This window comes from Cornus florida, unplaced genomic scaffold (genome assembly GCF_030987335.1).
Source record: "Cornus florida cultivar Cherokee Brave unplaced genomic scaffold, ASM3098733v1 CherokeeBrave_3.0.0_Hap2_Chr04, whole genome shotgun sequence".
Classification (NCBI taxonomy): domain Eukaryota; kingdom Viridiplantae; phylum Streptophyta; class Magnoliopsida; order Cornales; family Cornaceae; genus Cornus; species Cornus florida.
This window is the reverse complement of record NW_026775574.1, coordinates 1,773,416-1,799,661: the sequence shown is the minus strand read 5'-3', so window position 1 is coordinate 1,799,661 and position 26,246 is coordinate 1,773,416. Positions and strand designations below refer to the sequence as shown.

Sequence of the window (26,246 nt, the reverse complement as noted above, 5' to 3'; positions counted from 1 at the left end):
AATATACTGGAATGCTTAACCAATGTCAATTTCAATTAAAAAAAATATCATAATTTACACTAACGGATGACTAATGAAAGAATTAAAAAATGTTAAAATTAGGTGTGAAATTAGTTTTACAGAGGTGTGAAATTAGTTTTGTAGAACTGTGTGAATAACTTAATTTGAAGGTGAAGGTGATCAGTGTCCCTATTTATTAAACTTCACAGTGTTTTTTTTTTTTTTTCTCATAAATATCACATAATAACCTGTGAAATGTGTAATTGCCGCATACATGAGAAGACAAAATATTTGGATAACACATCGGTACCTAATGAAGCCAACTCAATTTAAAAAAACAATTATGGAAGATTTTACATTCACTAGAATGGTTATTAAAGATTATGGAAGAAAATCCAACAATTATCCAAGATTTCAAATACACTAAAATGCTTAACCATTGTCAATTTCAAGTTAAAAAATATCATAATTTACACTAACAGATGACAAATGAAAGAATTAAAAAATGTTAAATTTAGGTGTGAAATTAGTTTGGCAGAGTTATGAAATTAGTTTTGTAGAACTGTGTGAATAACTTAATTCGACGGTGAAGGTGATCAGTGTCCCTACTTATTAAACTTCACAATGTTTTTTTTTCTCATAAATGTCACATAATAACCTGTGAAATGTGTAATTGCCGCATATATGAGAAGACAAAATATTTGGATAACACATTGGTACCTAAAGAAGCCAACTCAGTTAAAAAAAAAAAATTATGGAAGATTTTACATTCACTAGAATGCTTATTTATAATTATAGAAGAAAACCCTACAATTAGCTAAGATTTCAGATTCACTATAATGCTTAACCAATGTCAATTTCAATAAAAAAATATCATAGTTTACACTAATAGATGACAAATAAAATAATCATAAATTCTTAAGTTTATGTGTGACATAAGTTAGTCTGTACTGTGTGAATAGCTTATTTTGATGGTGAAGGTGATCAGAGTTCCTATTTGTTAAACTTCGCAATTTTTTTTTCTTAGAAATATCAAATATTAACCTCTGAAATGTCTAATTGCCGCATGCATTTAATACCAATTTTTTTTTTATTACACATTCATACCTACTGAAGCCAATTCAGTTCTAAAAATCAATTATAGAAGATTTTACATTCATTACAATGATAGATCGATGACAAATGAAAGAATCATAAATTTTCTAAATCTACATTGTTCCGTTCAAAACAAAAATTTCACTGTAAATGAACAATATATTAAATGCACAATATTAATAAGACTTACCAACAATCAAGCATTAATTAGGTCAATTGTAGATACCACATCAGGTCCATTGTAGATTTCCTTCCTGTAGATGAATAGTTGACATTGCGTTGAGAAATCAGCACACTGCAATCTGGGTTTTGATTCAAAAAAGATTATAAAAAAAGTAAGAATAGAGGAGAGAGGAATTAGGGTTTCCAATAAAAAAGAAATTCAAAAGCAATATGTTTTTTTGATGGAACAAAGAGAGGAATAAGGGTTTGGATTAAAATGAAAAAGGAAGGAGGGAAATAACAAAAGCAAAAGGGAAGAAGGGGAAAGTGAAACTGCAGAAGGGCGGGGGCGGCAGCTTATTTCAACTTTCCTCTTTTTTTTTTTTTTTTTTTTTTATTGGCTTTACAGTTGGCACGTTAAGTTACTGTGCTGTTTGTGGACTTCTTTTTCTTGTGCCAAGCCAAACACGGCATTAAGCAGCTCACAGCAGGGGACTGTAGGGTAATTCACAGCAGGGGATTTGAGCCCTGGCCATTTTTGCTGTACGCACACTCTCATGTGTTGTATCCGTGTTCGGATTGGAAGTGTAATTTTTTTTATTTGGTTAGAATATAAATTTTTACATTTGTTTTTCTTTGAAAATCTTTAGCCTAAAAGTTTCTCTTCAAAGTATAAAATTCTAATTTCGACTAATGCTAAAAATAGATAAGTAAGAATTTAGGTAGCTCCATTAGAGGCATATATTGTATCTTCCGGTTCTTTTATGAGATTACCGGCATCTTAACGAATTTGTTCGCTAACAGAGAAAGAAGTGAGAGTTTGCCGGTGCAACGATTGGGGGAGGCCCAAGTGCTGTGTACCTGGTAACTCTTTATCATCGTTTCTTTTTCCAGTTTCTTTCAGTTCACGCCTTCTGCTATGTTCCTTTCCTTGTTTTCTCGCTAGTAGTCGGGGATAATAATGATGACAAAAAGAACCAAAATAATCAAAGGGAACCAGTAGTATGATAAGAAAAGAACTCGGCGACTGAAGCCAAATTTACTCACCAGAGTGTAACAGAGCAGGATTGTACATATGTTTGCCCATCACTGAATTGCCTTCTTGTGGAGCTGGCTTAGGTTAAGGTCAGGTTCAACAGACCTCACAAACATAAACCCTTCATTCTATTTCATAACTTGAGAGTTTACAGAAGGAGAGACTACAAATTTTTTTAAAGCTCCCCTCATAAGGAACGGAACTGGTCCATACGTTCTACATTTTATGATTCCCTGGCATATCAAGATCTATTACATCGATAAAGAGTTACCAGGTACAGCATTCAAGCTCTAGTTTTCAGATTCGGCTTCCTTTTTCTCTATCAGTTTGAGAAAGTTTTCAACTATCATCTTGCCTTCGGTGGTTATGATGCTTTCTGGATGGAACTGCACCCCCTGCATTTTCAAAGTTGAAGCAAATAAATAATCTTAAGTTCATCATAAATGAAACGAAAAGAATAAACCAGGACTCAGTTTTTTTTTTTGGTCCCGTCTTCAATGATTCTCAAATGTTAACTACTGAGTAGTTTAACATTGTTATTTCTTATAAACATCTAAACAGAGTACTTAATTCCATATTTTGCTGCATTTTGAATGGGATGATAAAAAGATGCAGAGCGAGAGTGAGGAACATTAATAATAGGAGGGCAAAATTCACATCAAACCATGAGGGCAGGAATGAGGTTTGCTAATGAAATAAAAGGGGTATTACATGTCCAAAAAAAAGGGTAGAACATGAAAAGTTATAGGCTCATCAATTACATTCTTATTTAGAAATTTCTTCACAATGAAGTACAGCAGTTGAAGCACATATAATCTCAGAACTTGCTAACTATATACCAAGAAGTGGTTTTGAATTAAACTGCCCCCTTATTGTCCAATTTGTGTGTATGATAGTGCATTAACTTACTATAATTCAAGACTATTATTAGATGACCCAGAAGTTGTCAACTCTTCATCACATAACACATTGGGAGAGCCTCTGTGGCTTAGGCCAATGCATCCTCAAGCAGCCATTACGAATTATAAGTCAAAAGGGAAAACATCAACATACCTGAACATGCTTATATATTTTGTGACGAGCAGCCATTACCAGTCCATCCTCCGTCCAGGCAGTTATCTCAAGCGCGTCATGAGGAAAACTCTCCTTTTCAATCACAAGGCTATGATATCGACCAGCAGTAAAAGGGCTGACAACAAATATACATATATTAGAACATATCATTCAATCAGTTAGTTACGTAAAATTTTATTTAAATTGGCCACATTAGTGAAAATTGAGGAGGTATTTGAGAATATAAACCAGATCACATGAAAAGGAGAATATTAAACCAACTGATTACTTAATTTTCCACTTAAGTACAAGGCAGAGCTTATAAAAAGAAAACAACAAAAGATCACAGAATTTTCAAATATAAGGAAATCTTGTCAGTTTGTCACCAAAGTACCAAAAAAATAACTTCAATATATTCATTTATTAAGATAACCGACTCCTAAGACAGCTGAGTGATACATAACAGATTTGATAAACCCTGATTAAAATTGGGAGATTTACAAAGAAGTCCTACTTTTGAAAAGTAGGAGTTGATGGTCTCATATTTTTTAAAGTAAGATTTCTTTGTAATTTTCTAATGAAATTTTACTGAACTAAAAATAAAAACCAATGATAATAAGGGAATAAAGTTCTCAACAATGCAATAAAAAAGTAAGCATGGGAGCCATTCTTCCCTCAACCCTACCAATGATATATAATGCAACCACTTAGGATAACAATCCTTTTCTCGTGAAACTCCACTAAAACTCATATCCTCCACTGATTAATTAATGATGTTCTGAGGCAGGATAGATAATGAGAATTTTCTTTTTTACATTTCTTTTTGTAAGTTAGACAATGAAATATTCCACAATCAAGAAAAAGAGAGAGTGAATACTGAGAAGTCAAAAAACAAGGTTTATGTCAAGTTGAGTACAAAAGACGAGGAAGAGTGATAAATACATAATTACATATGAACGAACATATATATACCTATAAATATAAGGTAGCTAGGAGAAGCAAGAGAAAATGTATAGTATTGAAACAATTACATTAAGGATGCAGATCAGAAGCTAAAAGAAAATGAGATTAAGAAGATGGAAGAGTTATTCTCATTACTTAATGGAAAAATCGTAAAGATTCACTTTAGCCTTTAGGAGAACATTTTCATTGAAAGTGATGGTGCTGATCTGAAAAAAAAAAAAAAAAAGGCTAATGAAAACAAAAAGATGGTATGAAAAACCTAATCAGGAAAAGAACTATTAAAAGAAAATGATGAAAACCAAAGTTGCACCATTTGAGCGAGGTCAACAATTTTTAAAAGACATGAAACCATGAATTTATTTTCTACATCTGGAATGTTCACCACATTATAAAAATAATTTTTAATTACTGAACTCACGTATGAATGAAAACTTGACAGTTAAAGGCTTTTCTATTTGAATATAACATTAAAACAAATAATATTTACAAACTAAATGCTGTAAAGTGAAAAGAACATACTTCGTTAAGCCTACAAACAATCCATCTTCACCGCCCTCATTGTAGTATACAAGAGAACTTTTTCCATGCATAACACCAGTAGGAGCACGCACAATCTTCCCTGCAAAAACAATCACAAAAAGTTACATTAAATTATAACCACAAGCAAGAAGCTTGAATAGTAACCCAGAAAAGGAATGTTTATGCGCGCGCGTGTATATATACACAGATATGTATAACCTTATAATACATTTTCTCAATCCTACAGCAAATATAAATCAAGATTCTATAACTAAGAGTTTTGATGAACTCATTGAAGCCTTCTTCCACGTATTTATGATTTGTTGAACAAATCACCAATCACAATTTTGCCCTGTCAGTCCAATCAAAGGTCGGTACAAGTTTTCTTACAGCTTTAACCCACATTCTTTAACCTTATCTTCGTTATCGCAATGCCTTCTACTAGAATAGTATCACTCAAAATTAATGACATTGAACCTTTATTGCAGAGAATCAAATCACCACCAACTCTCTCTTAACAATAGTGTATCCCATAAATAATTCTCCTACACTTCTTCTATTGATTTTGATGACAAAAGCGTGTTTCAAACTTTTGCCTCGTCATCCAACAGAAGCATATTCAAATCTTACTGATAGACCATCCTCTTGAGAGAACAAGAGAAGACAAAGGATTTTAGGTCACTTCATTTTACATTTTATTTCAAAGAGCATCCAATTGTAAATGACTTTGTGCTGACAAGATCCATGGAAGAACACAGATTTTGTTCAATAGTGCTCATCATATCAGTAAAGGACTTCTCCTTGGTATCCTTTTTACCGCTCCATAATATTTCAATTGTTTGCTCACTAAACTGATTTTTAGGATATTCAATCTTTAATCTTGTTCGTACTTCCCTTGATCTTGTCTCTCTCTATGTTTCAATTGTTACTTTATATTGCAATATATAAGCCAAACAATTTGAAAATCACCTAAAAAACCTACAGATTGATAGAAGATTTATTAATCTGTTCATGAGCATCAATTTCAGTGGCGCTAGTTCGTGCACCAGAGCAGTCACTTTGTGAAAACGCTAGTGGAGCCTCACAGTAGCCACTTTGTGACATCAAGAACTTGGTCTGTCTCAAGTCCTCCCTCCCCATGACTCTGTTGTAATGGGACTAGAACTACTTAATGTGCCTATTAATAAAAGATTTGTCAGCATAGAGGATTTTTTCTTTAGAAGAAAGAATGAATTATCTCAATTACGTATGGACCAATTTTATGTAATATTTTTTAATTAACAATTTCGAGAAAATTTTGAGGAGCTCCTTCCTTTAATAACCATCTATATAGAGAGAAATTTATATGTTAAAAAATTAAATGTTTTCATATGAACATTGTACGTGGTCATGAGAAAATCTCGTTTCAGAATTGGCATCTGGCTGGAGGTACATATTAAATGTTTATATTACATATCACATTTTACTGTGGTCATTTATCTGTTCGCTTATCTATTTGCTGTTCTTCTCACAGCATCACCTGAGAAGTAATTATTTAAAGATCATCATACTGGGGGTAGATATTTGACAATTTTTAGTAATATGTGCATAATCTGAGAGTTTACCATTTTGTATTACTTTCTATTGCTTTTGTTACTACATATACCAGCCATTTAATATGGAACACTGAATACGTCAAGCCGGTATACTCCATTCCAATTAAAAATATATATATATACTAAATATCAATTCAATGATTCCAATCCAAACTCACAAATTTGATCAAAATCAACTCACCTCCAAAAGCCTCTCCCATGCATTGTAACCCCATACACACACCAAATAATGGTATAGTGGGTCCAAGTTCCAAAACAGTTTGCAATGATATTCCAGAATCTTGAGGTGTACCTATAATAAAAGAGAAAACATGATGTATAAAATTTCACTATGATTAAATATATACAAGACAAATGAAATAGTTTACCAGGTCCTGGGGATATGAGTATTCCTCTTGGATTTTTCCTAAAATAAAGCAGAAAAAGAAACATACATTCAGACAACAGTCACATAAATTACAACAAGAGAAAAATATTATAAAACAAATCCCTCACCACCCAAAATGCAAAAATCAGTAAACATAACTTTTTGAACTAAAAATTAAAATTCTTACCTTCTCAATTCATCGACAGTAAGCTCATCATTTCGGTAGACCTCAAAGTTACAGCCCAGTTCTCCCATATACTTTGGAACACAAAGACAGGGTATTAGCATGATATTCTACCTATTGAAGCATCAGAATCATGAACAACAACTCACAAAGTAAATACATTTCATCATCTAATAAATTCATCTTCTAAATAATATGGGATTACTACAAAATAATAATGCTGTTTAATTCAAAAAATGCACGGAGAAGATTACGGCAATAGTCAAGGGGCAAACAGGGAAAGGATGTAGAAAATTTTTATGGAAAAAGAGCAAATTTGCAAACACCTTTGTTCCTTTCCTGCAAAATCTCTCACAACCTTGTTGTCTTCTAAATAAGTCTTTTTAAGGTAACACGCGAGACATTTTAATTGTCTTCCAAAACATTTTCCTCTCAAATTCTCTCTCTTCATTCAAAAGAAAGGAGCAAGAATAATTTTAATCAAAATATCTTTCTCCCAACATACCTCAAACTAATAGAGATAACCTATGAAATGATATCAATTTCCCATTTTCAAATCTTACTTACCAAAGAGAAAAATATATATCAATTTCTCATTTGAATCATTACTAACAAATTGTTGAAAGATGCCCTCTGATGATCAAAAAAGTTTTCCCACCAAAATGATAATGCAAAAGACTTCCACCGTTTTGGCATAACATTATTACCACACCCAATTGTTGATATACCATAAGAAAGGAATACAAATGAGCAAACTCATTTAGATTATTATAAGAAAACATGAAAAACCAGTATCAATTTATTTTTTTCCCCGGTATGGTGAATTAATTTCTATAGATGAAGAATAATCAGTTGTACAAACAAGGCAAAAGCCACAAGGCCTTCAGAAGGCCAAGACAAAAGGACAACTAAAACAAGGCGCATACACTCCAATAAAAATAGGTCCAAACAGGCACAGCCAAAGAATAACTACAAATCCAATCACAAGCCCAAGCCCAGTGGAGCAAAAGAAGAGGAACAATGGCATAAGAGATTTAGTCACCAGTCTGAAATGCATAAGAGATCTATTCCTTTTCCTTTTTATCCTCTAAATTCAATTAAAAACGAAAAGTTCTGTAACTTAGTCTGGAATTTGCACTCTGATTGAAATTCTTTGAATAGTGGTAACTTAATATAATCAAAGGACCAAATTCCAAAATGAATAAAACCGACTAATTAATTTAGAATAGAAGCCTAGTCATTGTATAGCTTTACAAGTACATCGATAAAGTGATCTGGTATAAAATGGGGGGTTCATGCAAAATCGTGGATTGAATGCTAAATAGGTGGATTCTCAAGGTATACCTTGATTTGAAAAGCTTTACCTAATATCTCTTCTCTAATGCATTCGCTAAAGAAATGGAAACAAGGTTTAATAAATGAAGCTACGTTGTCCTCTATTTGCGGATGAATGTTTAACATGTATGGACTTAAAATCCCAAAAAGAAAAACCAATTCTACAATTTGAAAGCCTAAAAAAAAAATAGCAAAAATGGAAGTGCATTGGAATGTGATACGGCAAAGGCACTCACCCTTGAGGTTCAAGGTTTTGGAGCATTTAAAAAGCATCTATACTTACAAACAAACACATAAGTACACACGCACAAATACATTTAAATATACATGTATTATCGTGTCACTGAGCATGATAGAATTAAATTTTTATAAAAAAATCATAGAAAAATAATTTTGATTAACATACTTTGAATATGAATTGTAGGAGAGGAATTTTCAGTATTGTATGTGAAAGAAAATTGTAACCATGTTCTTTAATTGCTTTGCTAATTAGGCGAGAAACCAGCAAGGGCTTTGTGACCTAGTGGTATCTCCTCTGCCTTCCAAAGTGGATGGTGAGGGTTCAAGTTCCATGAGTGTGAGTTTATTGCCGATGAAAAAATAAATAAATAAATTATTTATTGCTTTGCTTCTATGTTGTTTCAATTTCCAGAAACATTAAAAATGGAATAAATTTTAAAAAATAATAATAACAACTTCAACTAAGCCAAAAATAATAATAAAACAGATCTTTTTACAAGCGTGAAATTTTATAAGTAGTTCAATTTTAAATGGATCTAAATTAATCAGTGATCAAGATGCTTTTTTTTTTTTTTTTCAAATGTTATCTATCCTTCCTTGATATTTCAAATGGCATTTTTTTCCTACCAGTCTTCTTATCAACTTAAACTTGTTAACTAGTATTTTTTTTTTTTTTGTTGATGATGTCTCCAATTTCTAAAAAAAAAAAAATTTTAATTAAAAAATGAAGAAATTTTAAAAGAATTAACTTCAACTAAGCCCAAAACGTACTATGAAACACATTTTGCGATACATGCAATGAAAATCTGATTACCAAAATTATAAATTTGATATCTTTCCTGCATTTTCTCAACATGCAAACAAAGAGAACATAAAACGAAGGTAGACGAAAAGAAGAAATCAAACCTGGCACAGATTATAAGTGAAGCTATCGTAGTTGTCGATGACGATGATAGGAGCGGTTGTCTTCTTTTCCGACTCGACGGGACACGCAGAAGCATTGTCGGAGACAGCCAAGGGCATTTTGGGGAAAAAAGCACATCCAGCACGAAGCAGAGATGAGCCGCCGCGAAAGGGCTTATGTGTGTGAAGAGAGAGAAGGGAAGGAGGGTTTGGGGTCTTGAGAGAAAGTGAGGGTTTGACTACGCCATGGAGGAGGAGTGAGGACTGAGAGAGACTAGCGACGGCCATGGTTTAGGTCTTTGGATTGAACGGAGGAGAGAAAGAGAGAGGAGAATGCGTTTGGAGAGAGGCACTAAAGCATACATATATATACTTATGTATGTATATTTGTAGCATTGGCGACTACACGGACATGTGGAGCTTCGCTGTCAGAGCGATTGCTGGAACGACCGAACCCTTTCTATACGGGCCGCTTCAACAGTGAAGAGAGAGAGAGTGAGGGAGAGAGAATAGTACATTGAATTTTCAATTAATAATAGGGAATTTTGTTGGGTCAATAAATACTTAATACAAATTTTTATTTAAAGAAAATGATAGAAGTATTGATGGATTTTTCTTATGATGTGAGAATTACTTAGATAAATACTCTTTTCGTCTTATAAAAAATAATACTTTTGAAGAACCGTGACTTTTAAAAATTCAACGGTCACGTTTCCTTCATAAACGGCACTTTTTTTTTTAAGACTAAAATAGTACGTGATATGACTATATTATTATGGGTACAACTAATTTTTTCCTTGTCCAAAAAAATTATATACATATAAATGAAATGTCTAACAAAAAGTCTTTGTCTTTCATTTATGAAGGTTCTAAAATAATTATCTTAATTTAAAATTGAATGTATTATTTTTAATATTATTTATATTCTTTATTTTAAAATTATAAAAGTAGGCGGACCATATATTAAAAAAATTTATTCTTTACTAATATTTACTATAATAGAAAAATTATAAGCGTTATACTCTTAAAATTTTTGAGAGGATTCGGATTTAATATGTATAATTAAATGGGCAACATCAGAATGTATACAAGCACAAAATTTAGGTCGACTCAATAATAAGACAGAATTAATGACTCACAAGTACTTTCATGTTTCTTCCATGTTTAATAGTTTCCCTTCATTCGCATTGATTTTTTTTTCCTTTTTTAATACCCTTCTTTTGGTTCGCATTTATTTGAATGTTTTTGCCCAATAACACAATAAATGTTTGTTTTTTTGGATAATTAATAACACAATAAATGTTGATGGAAAGTAAGTCACACTTTCTCTTGACATTGCTCAACCAAATTGTATGATCGAAGAGCTCAATCTAATTTAAGAATTAGAGGAATGATAAGGACAGTCGCTTCACAGCCTCTTATCTCATTGCCTACTTTAAATCTCATTAATTACTCTTTTTTTATTATCAAGGAACGTGAAATATTTAACTACTTTAAAACAAAACTTACCTTTAAAAAACAAAATTAACCTTTAAATTTTTTTCCATTACTTTTCTTGTATCTCCTCCCTCAATTCATATACGTGTAGTATATATATATTTTTTACCGCCTTTATTTCTTTCCTTTTTATTTCAATTGTCGCCACTAGTTAATTATTTCCTTCTTTTTTTTCTTTATTTCCCTTTTTTTTTTCTAAATTGTTGCCATTAAACCAAATTGTTATTAAATTTTAACCCAGAACAAATAAGAACAGGGGAATGTTCACCAAATTTAGAAAAAAATTTAAGAACAAGAGAATGTTCACCAAATTTGTTATTAAACCGAAACAATTTAGAAAAAAATAAGAAAAAAAAAATGAATTGAGGGTATACTAAAAAATATGATGGCCTTATAAAAAAGAATATATTCATTATAAAAAATTTATTTCAATTGTGGCCCTGTTCTTAAATTTTTTTCTAAATTTGGTGAACATTCCCCTATTCTTATTTGTTCTGGTTTAAAAAAAAAAAAAATGAAAAGAATGAAGGAAAAAAGGCTAATGGCAACAATTTAGAAAAAAAGGGAAATAAAGAAAAAAAGAAGGAAATAATTAACTAGTGGCTACAATTGAAATAAAAAGGAAAGAAATAAAGGTAGTAAAATATATATATATACTACACGTATATGGATTGAGGGAGGAGATATAAGAAAGATAATGAAAAATGATTTAAATGGTAGTTTTGTCTTTTAAAGGTAAGTTTTGTTTTAAAGTATGTTAAATATTTTACGTTTCCTTGAGAATAGAAAAAAAGTAATTAATGAGATTTAAAGTAACCAATGAGATTAGCGACTGTGAAATGATAGTTGCTTGACCTTAGCATTCCTCTATGAATTAATATATTTTTTTTAAATGCAGAAAGTAGACACTTGTTACTCATTCTAAAGTTTACGGAAGACACTAATACACTGAGATATTGAGGCATGTGCAATTTACGAATTAATTAAGAAGGCGTATTTAATTATTCTAACAAATATTAACACATTTTTATGCAAACAATTCTTATGGGTAAAGTTTAACCAAAGCCGGCAACGTTTTACGTGTGTGTGATACAAGAGAACATTGGAAATAATAATTTATATCCACTAAGAGTAACATTGCAAAACAAATTTGAAGGTAAATTACATTGATCTCCCTTGAGGATTAGGCAAATTATAAATCGTTATTATGTTGACACATTTAAGATTTGGTGCATGCCTTCAATGACACCCCTAGAGGCAGGCTTGTTAACCTCCCTTTTATAAAATATTAAATAATATGAGTATATTATTATAATATAAGGGTATTGCTGATTTTTCATACTAAAAGTCACTTTTTGGAATGGGCAACTAGGTTTAAGAAAACTCAAACTAATAAACGTTGAACGATCTATCAGTGTATAATTTGCTAAACATGAAGGAAGGTCAATGTAATTTGTCCAAATGTAAAAAATATATATCGAGAAAAAGGAAAGAAAAATTGTTATCTTTTCAACTGGGATAACTTGACTTTTGTTTGTCTTTTTTTTCCTTGGATAATCTGAATTGACTTCGGTTGTAAATTCGGGTACTTCCATTTCATTTTCTTTTCTTTTTTTATCAGGGCAAAAACAGGGGGAAAAAATACAAAAACAACAAGACATATCCTCCAGCAAAGCTTCTCCACAGAAGCAGGAACAAAGGACCAGACTGGCTCAAAAAAATTTGGAAAGGAGAGACCATCGACATACTTCATAAGCCACCCGATTACGGTGTCTTGGGAGTTGGGACCCAATTCAACGAGAAATCTTCTCGATGCTGAAGAAGAACCTTGATATCGCAAATAAATGAGGCTAAAGCTTCTTCTTATATGCAAAAATTCATAATTGGTTGACAATCACCTTCAAAAATAATTCTAGGCTAGCCAGCCTAGCTGTGGGGGCAAAAATCTCCCCTTCCAATTAAGACAAGACACATCATCACATAAGGGGACCACCACAAATACTGAGACTATTCAACTTTCATATTGGGCTTCTACAAGAAGCTTGGGCCGGGTCAACTAATCATAATGGGTTGAACTCATTAAAAAAGTCCGAGATGATGAGACCCTGAGCCCATGTACGAATATATTACTAAACCCATTTTCGTAATAGTTCTATTAGAAGAAAAATTATAATTTATGGAAACTAAATAATATAAATTCTTGTTATAAGGAAAGTATGATGTAATTCAGATTCTTAAGGGACAAGCAATGCGAGTCCTAAAAGGAATCCATTAAGGTTTTTTCCTATATAAAAATGGCTCAAGACCCTCAATGGGGGACACAGAGAAAAAAAGGCAAAGCCCCCAAAAATAGAGATCCAATTCTCATTACTAGAACTACGTTCCAACCTGCTTCCCAAGCTCCATGCGGGATACGTAGGCAATCTAGGTAATCCTAGATTTGGTCATATTATCAAAATACCCCCTCATCTCTCTATAATTTCTCTAGTTCATTGTTTGTTCTAAATTATTATTTTGGGTGTAGTAATTGTAGAGAATTCGTTGACTTGTCAAAGTTGAGCGAATTTTTGCATCTACACTAGCCCTATTGTAGACAACCTTGAATAGTCGCTTAAAGGGAAAGTCCTTTAGCTACCTCTGGTGAAGAAACATCTTGAAAAAACCAAGAGTCCAATCTAAGAACTTGCCCTTCATGATTTTTAACAACATAGCCACCCCCACATAATTTTGAAGAAGAACAAAACGTTGCATCAACATTCACTTTAACAAGATCATAAGGAAGAAGGCTCCGCTGGTGACTTTGAAGCAAAGCATGATGGGGAATAAGGAATAACAATTTATTTTGTCTCTGGACTTCATAAAATTCATGATAGTCATATACTGCATTTTCAACCAGAGTTTGAGGATCCACCATTTTGAACGAGAAAACACTGTTGTTTCTATTCTTCCACAAATGCCATCAAATGTATGCAGCTAGACTTGCACATTCCATATAACTGTCACCATTCTTCCAGAGTTCAACCAAGGCAAGCCATCTCATCTGCCAAATTGTTGAATTGGACTTTGAAAAATCCAAATGCAAATGACTTAGTTTTCAAACCCTTTGAGCAAAACTGCAGTAACACAAAAGATAATCCATTATTTTCTCTACTTGACCACAAATTTTACACATAACCTCTGTTTTAATTTTCCTTTTCTTCAAGTTGTAATTGACTGCAATTTTTTCATGGACACATATTGTCATATGAAGAACTGCACCTTCTTGGTAGTTTGCAAACTCCATATCTCTTTCCATTTTTTTTTCCCCAACTGAGATGTATAGCTGCAACCCTCCCCTTAAGGTGAAAAAGTATGAATTAAAGTTTTCATCACTTTTAAGGCTAAAAAGTAAGCACTTTTGACTGTAAACTTCCCATCAACAGTCAAACCCTAAATTTTTGTGTCCTAAGTATCTTCTAAAGATATAGGAATTTGGAGAATTCTTTCTCCGTCAAGATGGGTGAAAGAATTTAACACCAATTCGCGCTTCCAACTTCTAGTGTTACAGTCTATAAGAACTCCCACCAGTTGAATATCATTACCATGGGGGAGGGATGACACATTGAAATTCTTTTTCCCTGGTAACTAAGGGTCTTTCCACACATTAATTGATTTGTCATTCCCAATCTGACATTTCATACCTTTTTAAATCACTTCTTTTGTAGCTGCCAGATTTCTCCATAACCATGAGCATCCAGCATTACATGGAGAATCAATAAAATTACATTTGTGAAAAAATCTCTCTTTGAAAATCTTAAAAAGTATGGAATCATCACCCATTTCAAGACGCCAAACCATTTTCGCTAGCAACACAACATTAAAAGCTTCTAGGTCACGAAATCCTAATTCTCCCTCTTTTTTATGCTCACATAATTTTTGATAGCTAGCCCAATGAATCTTATTGGAATCAATCTTGCTGCCCCACCAAATTTCATTATCTTACTTTTAAGAAAATCCAGAGTTGAGAGAGGAATCTTAAAACACTGCATTGAGTAATTAGGGAGAACAAAGAAAACCCATTTTAAGAGAGTTTCACGCCCTGTTTTAGACATATATTCCCCTTTAAGTGATTTAACTTTTGCAGAGACAATTTATTTCAGGTAATTGAAAGTATCAGTTTTTTATCTCCCAATGATTGAGGGAAGACCCAAATAACTGTTAATCCAATCGACATTTCGATCGAATTCTTAACATCCTTCTAAGATGGTCTATTGTATTTAAGTATGTGTCAAAACTAAATAAAATGCTTGATTTGTCAAAGTTGACTAATTGGCCTGTTAAAACACCATATCTTGTGAGAATGTCCTTCAACGACTCTGCTTGTGATGGAATGGCTTGACAAAATAAAATGGCATCGTCGACAAAAAACAAATGAAAAATAACAGAGCAACCATTTCCCAAGCTACAACCTTGAATTTGTTTTTTCTTTCTGTTTCTTGTAAAGGAAGAGACAACCCTTATGTGCAAAACAAAAATAGGTATGGAGAGATAGGATCACTTTGCTGCAACACTCTTAATGGTGGAAAATGTGATACCCCTCGAATCCGAGACACGGGTTGATCAGGCCCAGGCCCAAACCCGAGGGAATATCAAACAATTAAAGTATTTTAAAGCGAACACAGATGATAAAATGAAACAAAAGTGATGGGATAAAACTGAAAGTAACATTAATTATAAAATCCTCCATGTATAACAGAAAATTGAAAATCCAATCCTCCAAAACTTCAAGGTTACAACTCGGGAATCCACTGATGGACCCCTAACCAAAAGTTCAACTGAAACTGAAAACTGAAAATAGATAATGCTAGAAATATCGAGAGAAGTCCTACGTAATCAGATGAAGGTGAGACTGTCCTCGACAAGCATGATCAAGCTCTAAGGCTGGAACCGTCCTGTACCTGAAAAGAATAATAAAGGAGTGGGTCAGACCCACGAGCAAGTTCTAATCTAACTGCAATCCATACAGTGACCCGATACGCATATACACCGTAGACACCTCACAATATCTATCTAGTCCATACGTATAAATATATCCACACTAAGGGACATTCACCAGTCTATAATAGGGGTCTCAACCTGAATAGAAGGCAACATGCGAATACGCACCCAAAGGTGGGCATGAGTACCTAGACCTAACAGGGTACACCTCAATCTATTATAACCAGCTACACATCCACTGCATATACGCGCCCAAACCAATGAGTCTGAGACTCAAGCTCAACTCGTGGTACCATAACCATATATATAAAGTCCATCCAAATCCAAGGTATGCAGTTCAACTATTTATTAAACTGTCATACAATAAACCAACTAGTTAGTCATTCAACTTATTCAGTTGATATGACTTAACTACCATCCGTTAATCCAGGAAGTCATCCAACTTGTTTACAGCTGATCTGACTTAGTCACAATTAGGATTCGATATCTTTCAATCCATTCCATTAATCCATTAGGTTAGGTTTATGCGTTTTAAGCTAAACCGTCCCTAGTATGTCACCGTCCCATACTGGTACATACCATCATCCATATCCATGTAAATTACCACATATATAACAGTTCAATAATTTACAGACCAAAAACTACCATCCAAACAATTGCAGAAAAATATTTAAAGCTTCAGCAACTTAAATCCAAGCATTTAACCATATAGTTGCAGGAGACAATTTAACAAATCAACAACTAACATCCAGAGCATGCATAGACCAAATTTAATATGTCAGGGACTCCATCATGCATGTGAATAGGTTAAATAATCCCACTATTAACCAATAAATTGCTAAAACAATTCAGAAGATTGTTTAAATATTTCAGCAGTTTAAATCCAAGCATTAACCATATAGTTGCAGTAAACAATTTAATAATTCAGCAACTAGCCTCCTAAGCATGCATAGATCAAAATTAATAATTAAATGACCTTATCATGCACTTGAATGCATTCTAAAACAAGTTTTATAAACACATTATGTTCCATCAAATTGCTGAATTTTAATTCAACAATTAATTCAACTTCCATTTGTTAAGTGCCTTAATTTTTACACTGTTTGTCCCGACAACTTAGAATTAAACTTTACTCAATTTAGGGTCTTAATAACACTCAAAATTCATTCCTTGATCCCTCTGTAAAGTTCCAAATTCATTCAAACAGTCTCCATGCTCCAACAGTGAACATAGTATGTAGAAAATTAAAAAAAAATCGTAAAATAAATCAAAAATAACAAGGGAGCCTGCTCCAGAATTTGGAGCAGGCTCTTTTCCAGCCTAGAGCCGGCTCTAGGACTCCCTAGAGCCGGCTCTACTTTGTTGTGGGAGCCGGCTCCCACTTCTACGGAGCCGGCTCTCACCTCCTTTGAGAGCCTTCGTCCCCGGTGCGTCGTTTCAGCTCTTGTGCTCCTTCTCCGGCTTATTCCTAACCCTCTGTTAGTTTTTAAAACCAAACTTAGGTGTCATATTAATACCTAGTAGCATCCCAATGGCTTGATAACAACAATTAAAAATAATTACAGAGATTAAATTTGCTACCGAACTAACGCAAATTTGCTACCGAACTAACCTGCGTTAGGAACAAAACTGAAATTATAATTTTATTCCAACCTCTCTGTTTCTCTTCACAAACTGATCTTAGGAGTCTTATAACATCCCATTAACATCCCTAGGGTTTGTTTACAGAAGATAGAGGCAAGAATCATAACCAAAACTCAACAGATTTTTAATATGCTTTAATGAACAGAACAGGAAGTAACAATACACGAACTATAAACAGATTTGGATTCAATGCAAACAAATCGTCAACAAGCATACATTGAACACATAAGTTTCATTTACTAATTAGTTAATCCCTAGAGACTATCTAGGTGCACAGAACACGAGCCAAAGGGAAGGAGAAAGAGAAGAACTTGCCTGTGATTTCAATTGTGAAATCCTTGTGTCGTCTCTAAGTTTTCCTGCAATTCTGAACGCCGCCAAGCTTCCTATAACTCTGTCTGTAATCCTTACTCAACCTCCTTGGTCCTCTCTGTACAAATCCTCTTAAGCCTCACTCTATTTTCCCACAACTGCTCTCTGTTTCTCTCTCTCTGTATCTCACGGTCTCTGTTGTTTTTACAGAAATTACGTTTAATTATTCTCATACCCTAAACCACCGTGACACACATACTTATAGGCTTAGTGATTAAACCCTAATCCATGTAACCTTAAAGCCAGAGCCCATCTCGGCCCATAAACCGACCTAAGATAAATACCTACGTCGGCCACCTATGTAATTGCAACCCTAAATTTAACTGTAACTTAAAACAGAATTAAATGAAAAAAAATAATAAAATTAAATCCACTTAACTAATTAATTCCAATTAAATAACCCCATTAAATAATTAAAAACACTTAACCAATAAAATGCCAATTAAAGAATAAAAGATAACTTAACTCAATTTAAAACACATGACACATAGGTAAACAATTACATCAAAACAATAAATAAAAATAATTAATCCAAATAATCATGCAAAAAGACCATAAAAATAAGAAATAAATGCCGAGACTATCCTTTTAAAATTAGGGGTATTACATTCTTCCCTCATAACAAAAGGAATTCCGTCCTCAGAATTCGCCCTTACCTTCTTCTAATATTTCAGGAAACTGCGAGCGAATGACATCCTCCCGTTCCCAAGTGGACTCGGCCTCATTGTGATGGCTCCACTACACACGAACTAAAGGGATAACCTTATTGCGAAGGATTTGATCCTGACGGTCAACAATACGACATGGTGGCTCCAAATAAGTTGCATCCGGCTGCAACTCAATCTCCCCAACATCGATATGTTGATACCGATCCTCATCACGCAGAAATTTTCGCAACATGGACACATGGAATACGTTGTGTACGCGGTCCAAATTATCCGGAAGTGCCAACCGATAAGCGACAGCTCCAACTCGATCCGTAATCATGAATGGACCGACAAACCGCGGAGACAACTTCTCTTTCTTCCCAAAGCGCATAACACCCTTCATAGGAGATACTTTGAGAAGAACCTGATCCCCAACCCGAAACTCCAAAGCACGAGTGCGACGATCAGCATAGCTCTTCTACCTACTTTGGGCAGTACGCATGCGATCTCGAATAAGAGCAATCTTTTCAGAGGTATCCTTGATGAACTCAGGACCTAAGAATCGATTCTCTCCAACCTCCATCCAACAAACAGGTGATCGACACGGTCGACCGTATAACGCCTCAAAAGGTGCCATCCCAATAGTCTTCTGGAAACTATTGTTATAAGCAAACTCCATAAGTGGCAAACATTCCTCCCAGTGGCCCTTGAAATCAAGGACACACGACCGAAGCATATATTCCATAATCTGATTCACCCTCTCAGTCTGTCCGTCAGTCTGAGGATGATAAGCAGTACTAAGGTGTAACTCCGTACCTAAAGCCTGCTGAAAACTCTTCCAAAATCCAGATACAAACCTCGAATCCCTGTCCGATATAATAGACAATGGAATGCCATGTAGCTTCACAATCTCTGAAATGTAAAGCCTCACCAACTGCTCCGAAGTGTAGTCAGTGCAAATAGGCAAGAAATGAGCTAACTTGGTCAACCTATCCACAATGACCCATATGGAATTATGCCCCTTGAAAGAATTTGGCAACCCTTCCACAAAATCCATAGATATGCTCTCCCATTTCCACTCCGAAATTGGTAGTGACTGCAGAGCTCCTGGCGGCCTTTGACGATCAATCTTAACCATCTGACAAGTACTGCACTGAGAAACAAAAAGAGCAATGTCCCTCTTCATACCTGCCCACCAAAACTGCCGTTTCATATCCTGATACATCTTATCGCCTCCTGGATGAACAGAGAACTCAGAGTGGTGAGTCTCAGTCATCACATCCTTCCTCAAATTATCAGCAGAAGGTACCACTAACCGTCCCTTGTACCTTAAACCTCCATCAGCCCCAACATAGTAGAATGGAACCTCTCCGGAAGCTATCTCTGCGACCTTGTCGACACACTGCTGATCGGTGAGTTGTGCTTGTAAAACCTTGCGAATGATGGAAGGTGTAACCACCATGCAAGCCATAAAAGCGTCTGACAACTCATCTACATTCTTCAAAGCATTCCACTCAATAGCGAATAGAGCAGAAAGACTACCAACAGGTCGGCGATTGAGTGCATCCGCCACCACATTCGCTTTCCCTGGATGGTACTGTATAGAAAAATGATAGTCTTTTACAAACTCCAACCATCTGCGCTGTCTCATATTCAGCTCCCGCTGAGTGAACAAGTACTACAGACTCTTGTGATCACTGAATAATCTGAAGGACTCACCCAACAGATAATGCTTCCAAATACGCAAGGCAAAAACCACTGCTGCCAACTCCAAATCATGTGTTGGATAATTAAGCTCATGAGGCTTAAGTTTCCGAGATCCATAAGAAATCGATCGCTCCTCCTGCATCAATACACATCCAAGACCCTGCAATGAAGCATCCGTGTAAACAAGATACTCTATCCCGCTCTGCGGAGTAGCCAGAACCGGTGCAGAAGTCAACTTCCTTTTCAGCTCATCAAAAGCTCGCTGACAGTGTTCATCCCACACGAACTGTACACCCTTTTTGGTCAGATGAGTGAGTGGTCCTGCTATCTTGGAGAACCCCTGGATGAATCTCCTGTAATATCATGCCAGACCGAGAAAACTCCGAATCTCTGTAGGTGATGTAGGCTGTCCCCACTCAACCACCGCCGAAACCTTGGCCGGATCCACTGTTATCCCCTTTTCTGACACCACGTGACCCAGAAATTTCACCTCCCGCTGCCAAAATTCACACTTCTCGAACTTGGCATATAACTGGTGTTCACGAAGCGTCTGCAAGACTATGCAAAGATGTCTAGCATGATCGTCCTCCGACCGAGAATAGATCAAGATGTCATCAATAAAGACAATAACAAACTGATCCAAATAAGCCCAGAAGACTCTATTCATTAAGTCCATGAACACTGCAGGTGCATTAGTCGTCCCAAACGGCATAACACGAAACTCATAAGAACCATATCTCGTGAGAAACGCTGTCTTAGGAACATCCTGCTCCCTAACCCTCAGCTGATGATACCCAGAACGCAGATCAATCTTGGAGAAGTATGTGGCTCCCCTTAACTGATCAAACAAGTCATCAATCCTGGGTAAAGGATACTTGTTACGAATCGTAACCTTGTTCAACTCCCTGTAATCTATACACAGACGAAGCGAACCATCCTTCTTCTTCACAAACAGAACCGGTGCTCCCCAAGGTGATGTACTCCTACGAATAAAACCCTGGCTGAGTAACTGCTGAATCTGATCCCTCAGCTCTCTCATCTCTACCGGTGCCATCCTATAGGGTGCCCTAACAATAGGCGCAATGCCTGAAGCTAAGTCTATCGCAAAATCAATCTCGCGACTAGGTGGCAACCCTGGAATCTCCTTAAATACATCCGAGAAATCCTGTACAATTGGTAGGTTTTCCAATGACACAGTAATCCCCTCATCTTTTTCCTCCTCCATATGGAACAAATAGGTGTTACCGCCTCCTTTAGAACGTGGCATAGCTACTACATACATATCCTGACCAGGTATGGTAAAAATAATAGATCTATCAAAACAATCAACTTGGGCATGGTAGTGAGACAACCAATCCATCCCAAGTATCACATCATAAGTGTGCATGTCCAGGACCAGTAGATTGGCTAGAAATCTGAGTCTGCCAATATCTAGTGTCACAGGCCCATCACTCTCATGTATAATAGCTGTATCACCCAACGGTGTAGAAATACCCTGAGGTCTAGTGCATACCCTCGTCCTCATCCCAGATAAAGCAACAAAAGTCAAAGCTACAAATGAGTGTGTAGCACCCGTATCAAATAAAACACGTCCATGTAAACCATAAATAAGAAACTTACCCTCAATAGTCTGAGGTGCCTGAACATCCTGTGGCTTGGGGTTATACACCCTGCCATAATGCAACTGCTGTGGTGCCTGTCCCTGAGTTTGCGGCGGTGCCGGTAAAGCCAGATGTGTCTGTCCCTGAATCCGTGGAACCTGTGGAGCTGGTAGAGGCACTGGTGCTCTCTGTCCCTGCTGCACATACTGTCTCTGTCCCTGTCCTGCTTTAGGACACTGCCTGGTGGTGTGACCATACTCTCCACAAGTATAACAACTACCCTGGAAAGTACCAAATGGACTCCTCTGTCGGTTAGCCTGTGGCTGTCCCTGTCCAGCCTGTGGTCCCCCATTCTGTTGCCTCTGAATAGGTGCCCCATTCCGATGAGCATCTGAACCACCCTTGTGCTTCTTCCAAGGCTGTTGCCCTTGGAACTTACCTTTGTCATTCTGCCGGTGACCATTGCCGTTCCCCTTTTCAGCTGACTGATTAGTAGAGTCTTTATCACCGCGCTTCTTACCACGAGCCTGTCGGATGTCCACAGTCAACTGATACTGTTGTAGCGCGGCGTCTACCACCTGAGCATAGGTAGTATAGACTGGACTACCTGTAATAGCTCTCTTGATAGACCACATCAGTCCCTTGACGAAACTGTTACGCTTCTTCTCCTCTGTATCCACCTCCTCCGGTGCAAAGAGAGACAAGCGTGTGAACTGCTGCTCATACTCTGCCACTGTCATGTTTCCCTGCTGCAGACTTAGAAACTCGGTCTTCATAGCTGCCCTGACTGCATAGGGAAAATATTTCTCCTCAAAGTGAGCACTGAACTCCTCATAAGTCAATGTCATCCTCTCCTCTGGGGTGGTAACGGACTCCCACCACTGTAGTGCATCCCCAACTAGTTTGAAAGTAGCAAGCATCTGCTTTTGAACCTCCGTGCACTGAACCAAACGAAGATGACGCTCAATGTTTTGTTTCCACTGGTGAGCTGCTCTCGCATCAGTGGAGCCTGAGAACACAGGTGGACTCCCCTTTGTGAAAGAGCTCCTTGCCTTTCCCCAAGAATCCGTCTGAACCACTGGTGCTGGTACAGGTGCCCGCTGAACCTGTGGTAGGTTCCGGAGTGCAGCTGTTACCCCAGCCTCTATAGCCCGAGCAACAAGGTCATTGAGGTGTGGAGGAATCTCTGAATCTCTGTCCCGACCCTGAGTCTGTTGAACTTCCTCCTGCTCCTCCTGAAACCCTGGCATTTGCTGCTCTTCTTCCATTTGCCGACGTTGCAGACGTTCCTGCCGTCTACGTGCCGCTCTCCTCTGTCGACTGTTCATGTTCTGTCCTCTTCCAGTGTTAACCATGCTGTTAACATAGAATGACAGACATCAGTACGAGTTTAAACGAACCGTAAAAGAATTCAACGAATCCTAAACATAAGCTCTATATAAAAACGCTACGCGGAAGTCTTAATACGAAACGTCCTAGAGACACTTGAACCTGGAGTGCTCTGATACCAACTGTGATACCCCTCGAATCCGAGACACGGGTTGATCAGGCCCAGGTCCAAACCCGAGGGAATATCAAACAATTAAAGTATTTTAAAGCGAACACAGATGACAGAATGAAACAAAAGTGATGGAATAAAACTGAAAGTAACATTAATTATAAAATCCTCCATGTATAACAGAAAATTGAAAATCCAATCCTCCAAAACTTCAAGGTTACAACTCGGGAATCCACTGATGGACCCCTAACCAAAAGTCCAACTGAAACTGAAAACTGAAAATAGATAATGCTAGAAATATCGAGAGAAGTCCTACGTAATCAGATGAAGGTGAGACTGTCCTCGACAAGCACGATCAAGCTCTAAGGCTGGACCCGTCCTGTACCTGAAAAGAATAATAAAGGAGTGGGTCAGACCCACGAGCAAGTTCTAATCTAACTGCAATCCATACAGTGACCCGATACGCAGATACACCGTAGACACCTCACAATATCTATCTAGTCCATACGTATAAATATATCCACACTAAGGGACATTCACCAGTCTATAATAGGGTCTCAACCTGAATAGAAGGCAACATGCGAATACGCACCCAAAGGTGGGCATGAGTACCTAGACCTAACAGGGTACACCTCAATCTATTATAACCAGCTACGCATCCACTGCATATACGCGCCTTAACCAACGAGTCTGAGACTCAAGCTCAACTCGTGGTACCATAACCATATATATAAAGTTCGTCCAAATCCAGGGTATGCAGTTCAACTATTTATTAAACTGTCATACAATAAACCAACTAGTTAGTCATTCAACTTATTCAGTTGATATGACTTAACTACCATCCGTTAATCCAGGAAGTCATCCAACTTGTTTACAGCTGATCTGACTTAGTCACAATTAGGATTCGATATCTTTCAATCCATTCCATTAATCCATTAGGTTAGGTTTATGCGTTTTGAGCTAAACCGTCCCTAGTATGTCACCGTCCCATACCGGTACATACCATCCTCCATATCCATGTAAATTACCACATATATAACAGTTCAATAATTTACAGACCAAAAACTACCATCCAAACAATTGCAGAAAAATATTTAAAGCTTCAGCAATTTAAATCCAAGCATTTAACCATATAGTTGCAGGAGACGATTTAACAAATCAACAACTAACATCCAGAGCATGCATAGACCAAATTTAATATGTCAGGGACTCCATCATGCATGTGAATAGGTTAAATAATCCCACTATTAACCAATAAATTGCTAAAACAATTCAAAAGATTGTTTAAATATTTCAGCAGTTTAAATCCAAGCATTAACCATATAGTTACAGTAAACAATTTAATAATTCAGCAACTAGCCTCCTAAGCATGCATAGATCAAAATTAATAATTAAATGACCTTATCATGCACTTGAATGCATTCTAAAACAAGTTTTATAAACACATTATGTTCCATCAAATTGCTGAATTTTAATTCAACAATTAATTCAACTTCCATTTGTTAAGTGCCTTAATTTTTACACTGTTTGTCCCGACAACTTAGAATTAAACTTTACTCAATTTAGGGTCTTAATAACACTCAAAATTCATTCCTTGATCCCTCTGTAAAGTTCCAAATTCATTCAAACAGTCTCCATGCTCCAACAGTGAACATAGTATGTAGAAAATTAAAAAAAATTGTAAAATAAATCAAAAATAACAAGGGAGCCTGCTCCAGAATTTGGAGCAGGCTCTTTTCCAGCCTAGAGCCGGCTCTAGGACTCCCTAGAGCACGCTCTACTTTGTTGTGGGAGCCGGCTCCCACTTCTATGGAGCCGGCTCTCACCTCCTTTGAGAGCCTTCGTCCCCGGTGCGTCGTTTCAGCTCTTGTGCTCCTTCTCCGGCTTATTCCTAACCCTCTGTTAGTTTTTAAAACCAAACTTAGGTGTCATATTAATACCTAGTAGCATCCCAATGGCTTGATAACAACAATTAAAAATAATTACAGAGATTAAATTTGCTACCGAACTAACGCAAATTTGCTACCGAACTAACCTGCGTTAGGAACAAAACTGAAATTATAATTTTATTCCAACCTCTCTGTTTCTCTTCACAAACTGATCTTAGGAGTCTTATAACATCCCATTAACATCCCTAGGGTTTGTTTACAGAAGATAGAGGCAAGAATCATAACCAAAACTCAACAGATTTTTAATATGCTTTAATGAACAGAACAGGAAGCAACAATACACGAACTATAAACAGATTTGGATTCAATGCAAACAAATCGTCAACAAGCATACATTGAACACATAAGTTTCATTTACTAATTAGTTAATCCCTAGAGACTATCTAGGTGCACAGAACACGAGCCAAAGGGAAGGAGAAAGAGAAGAACTTGCCTGTGATTTCAATTGTGAAATCCCTGTGTCGTCTCTAAGTTTTCCTGCAATTCTGAACGCCGCCAAGCTTCCTATAACTCTGTCTGTAATCCTTACTCAACCTCCTTGGTCCTCTCTGTACAAATCCTCTTAAGCCTCACTCTATTTTCCCACAACTGCTCTCTGTTTCTCTCTCTCTGTATCTCACGGTCTCTGTTGTTTTTACAGAAATTACGTTTAATTATTCTCATACCCTAAACCACCGTGACACACATACTTATAGGCTTAGTGATTAAACCCTAATCCATGTAACCTTAAAGCCAGAGCCCATCTCGGCCCATAAACCGACCTAAGATAAATACCTACGTCGGCCACCTATGTAATTGCAACCCTAAATTTAACTGTAACTTAAAACAGAATTAAATGAAAAAAAATAATAAAATTAAATCCACTTAACTAATTAATTCCAATTAAATAACCCCATTAAATA

At 36.1% G+C, this 26,246-nt stretch overlaps 1 protein-coding gene across 1 annotated transcript; it reads right to left on the bottom strand.

Moving 5' to 3' along the window:
- Nucleotides 1–2,262: 2,262 nt before the first annotated feature.
- LOC132302441 (anthranilate synthase beta subunit 2, chloroplastic-like) lies at nucleotides 2,263–9,971 on the bottom strand. Its single transcript, XM_059799309.1, has 7 exons — nucleotides 9,456–9,971; nucleotides 6,978–7,048; nucleotides 6,792–6,829; nucleotides 6,605–6,715; nucleotides 4,829–4,928; nucleotides 3,347–3,482; nucleotides 2,263–2,688 (listed from the first exon to the last, which is right to left on the bottom strand). Exons 1-7 carry the CDS (start codon nucleotides 9,738–9,740, stop codon nucleotides 2,584–2,586), a joined length of 846 nt encoding a protein of 281 aa, XP_059655292.1. The 5' UTR covers nucleotides 9,741–9,971; the 3' UTR covers nucleotides 2,263–2,583.
- Between the last annotated feature and the right edge of the window lie 16,275 nt (nucleotides 9,972–26,246).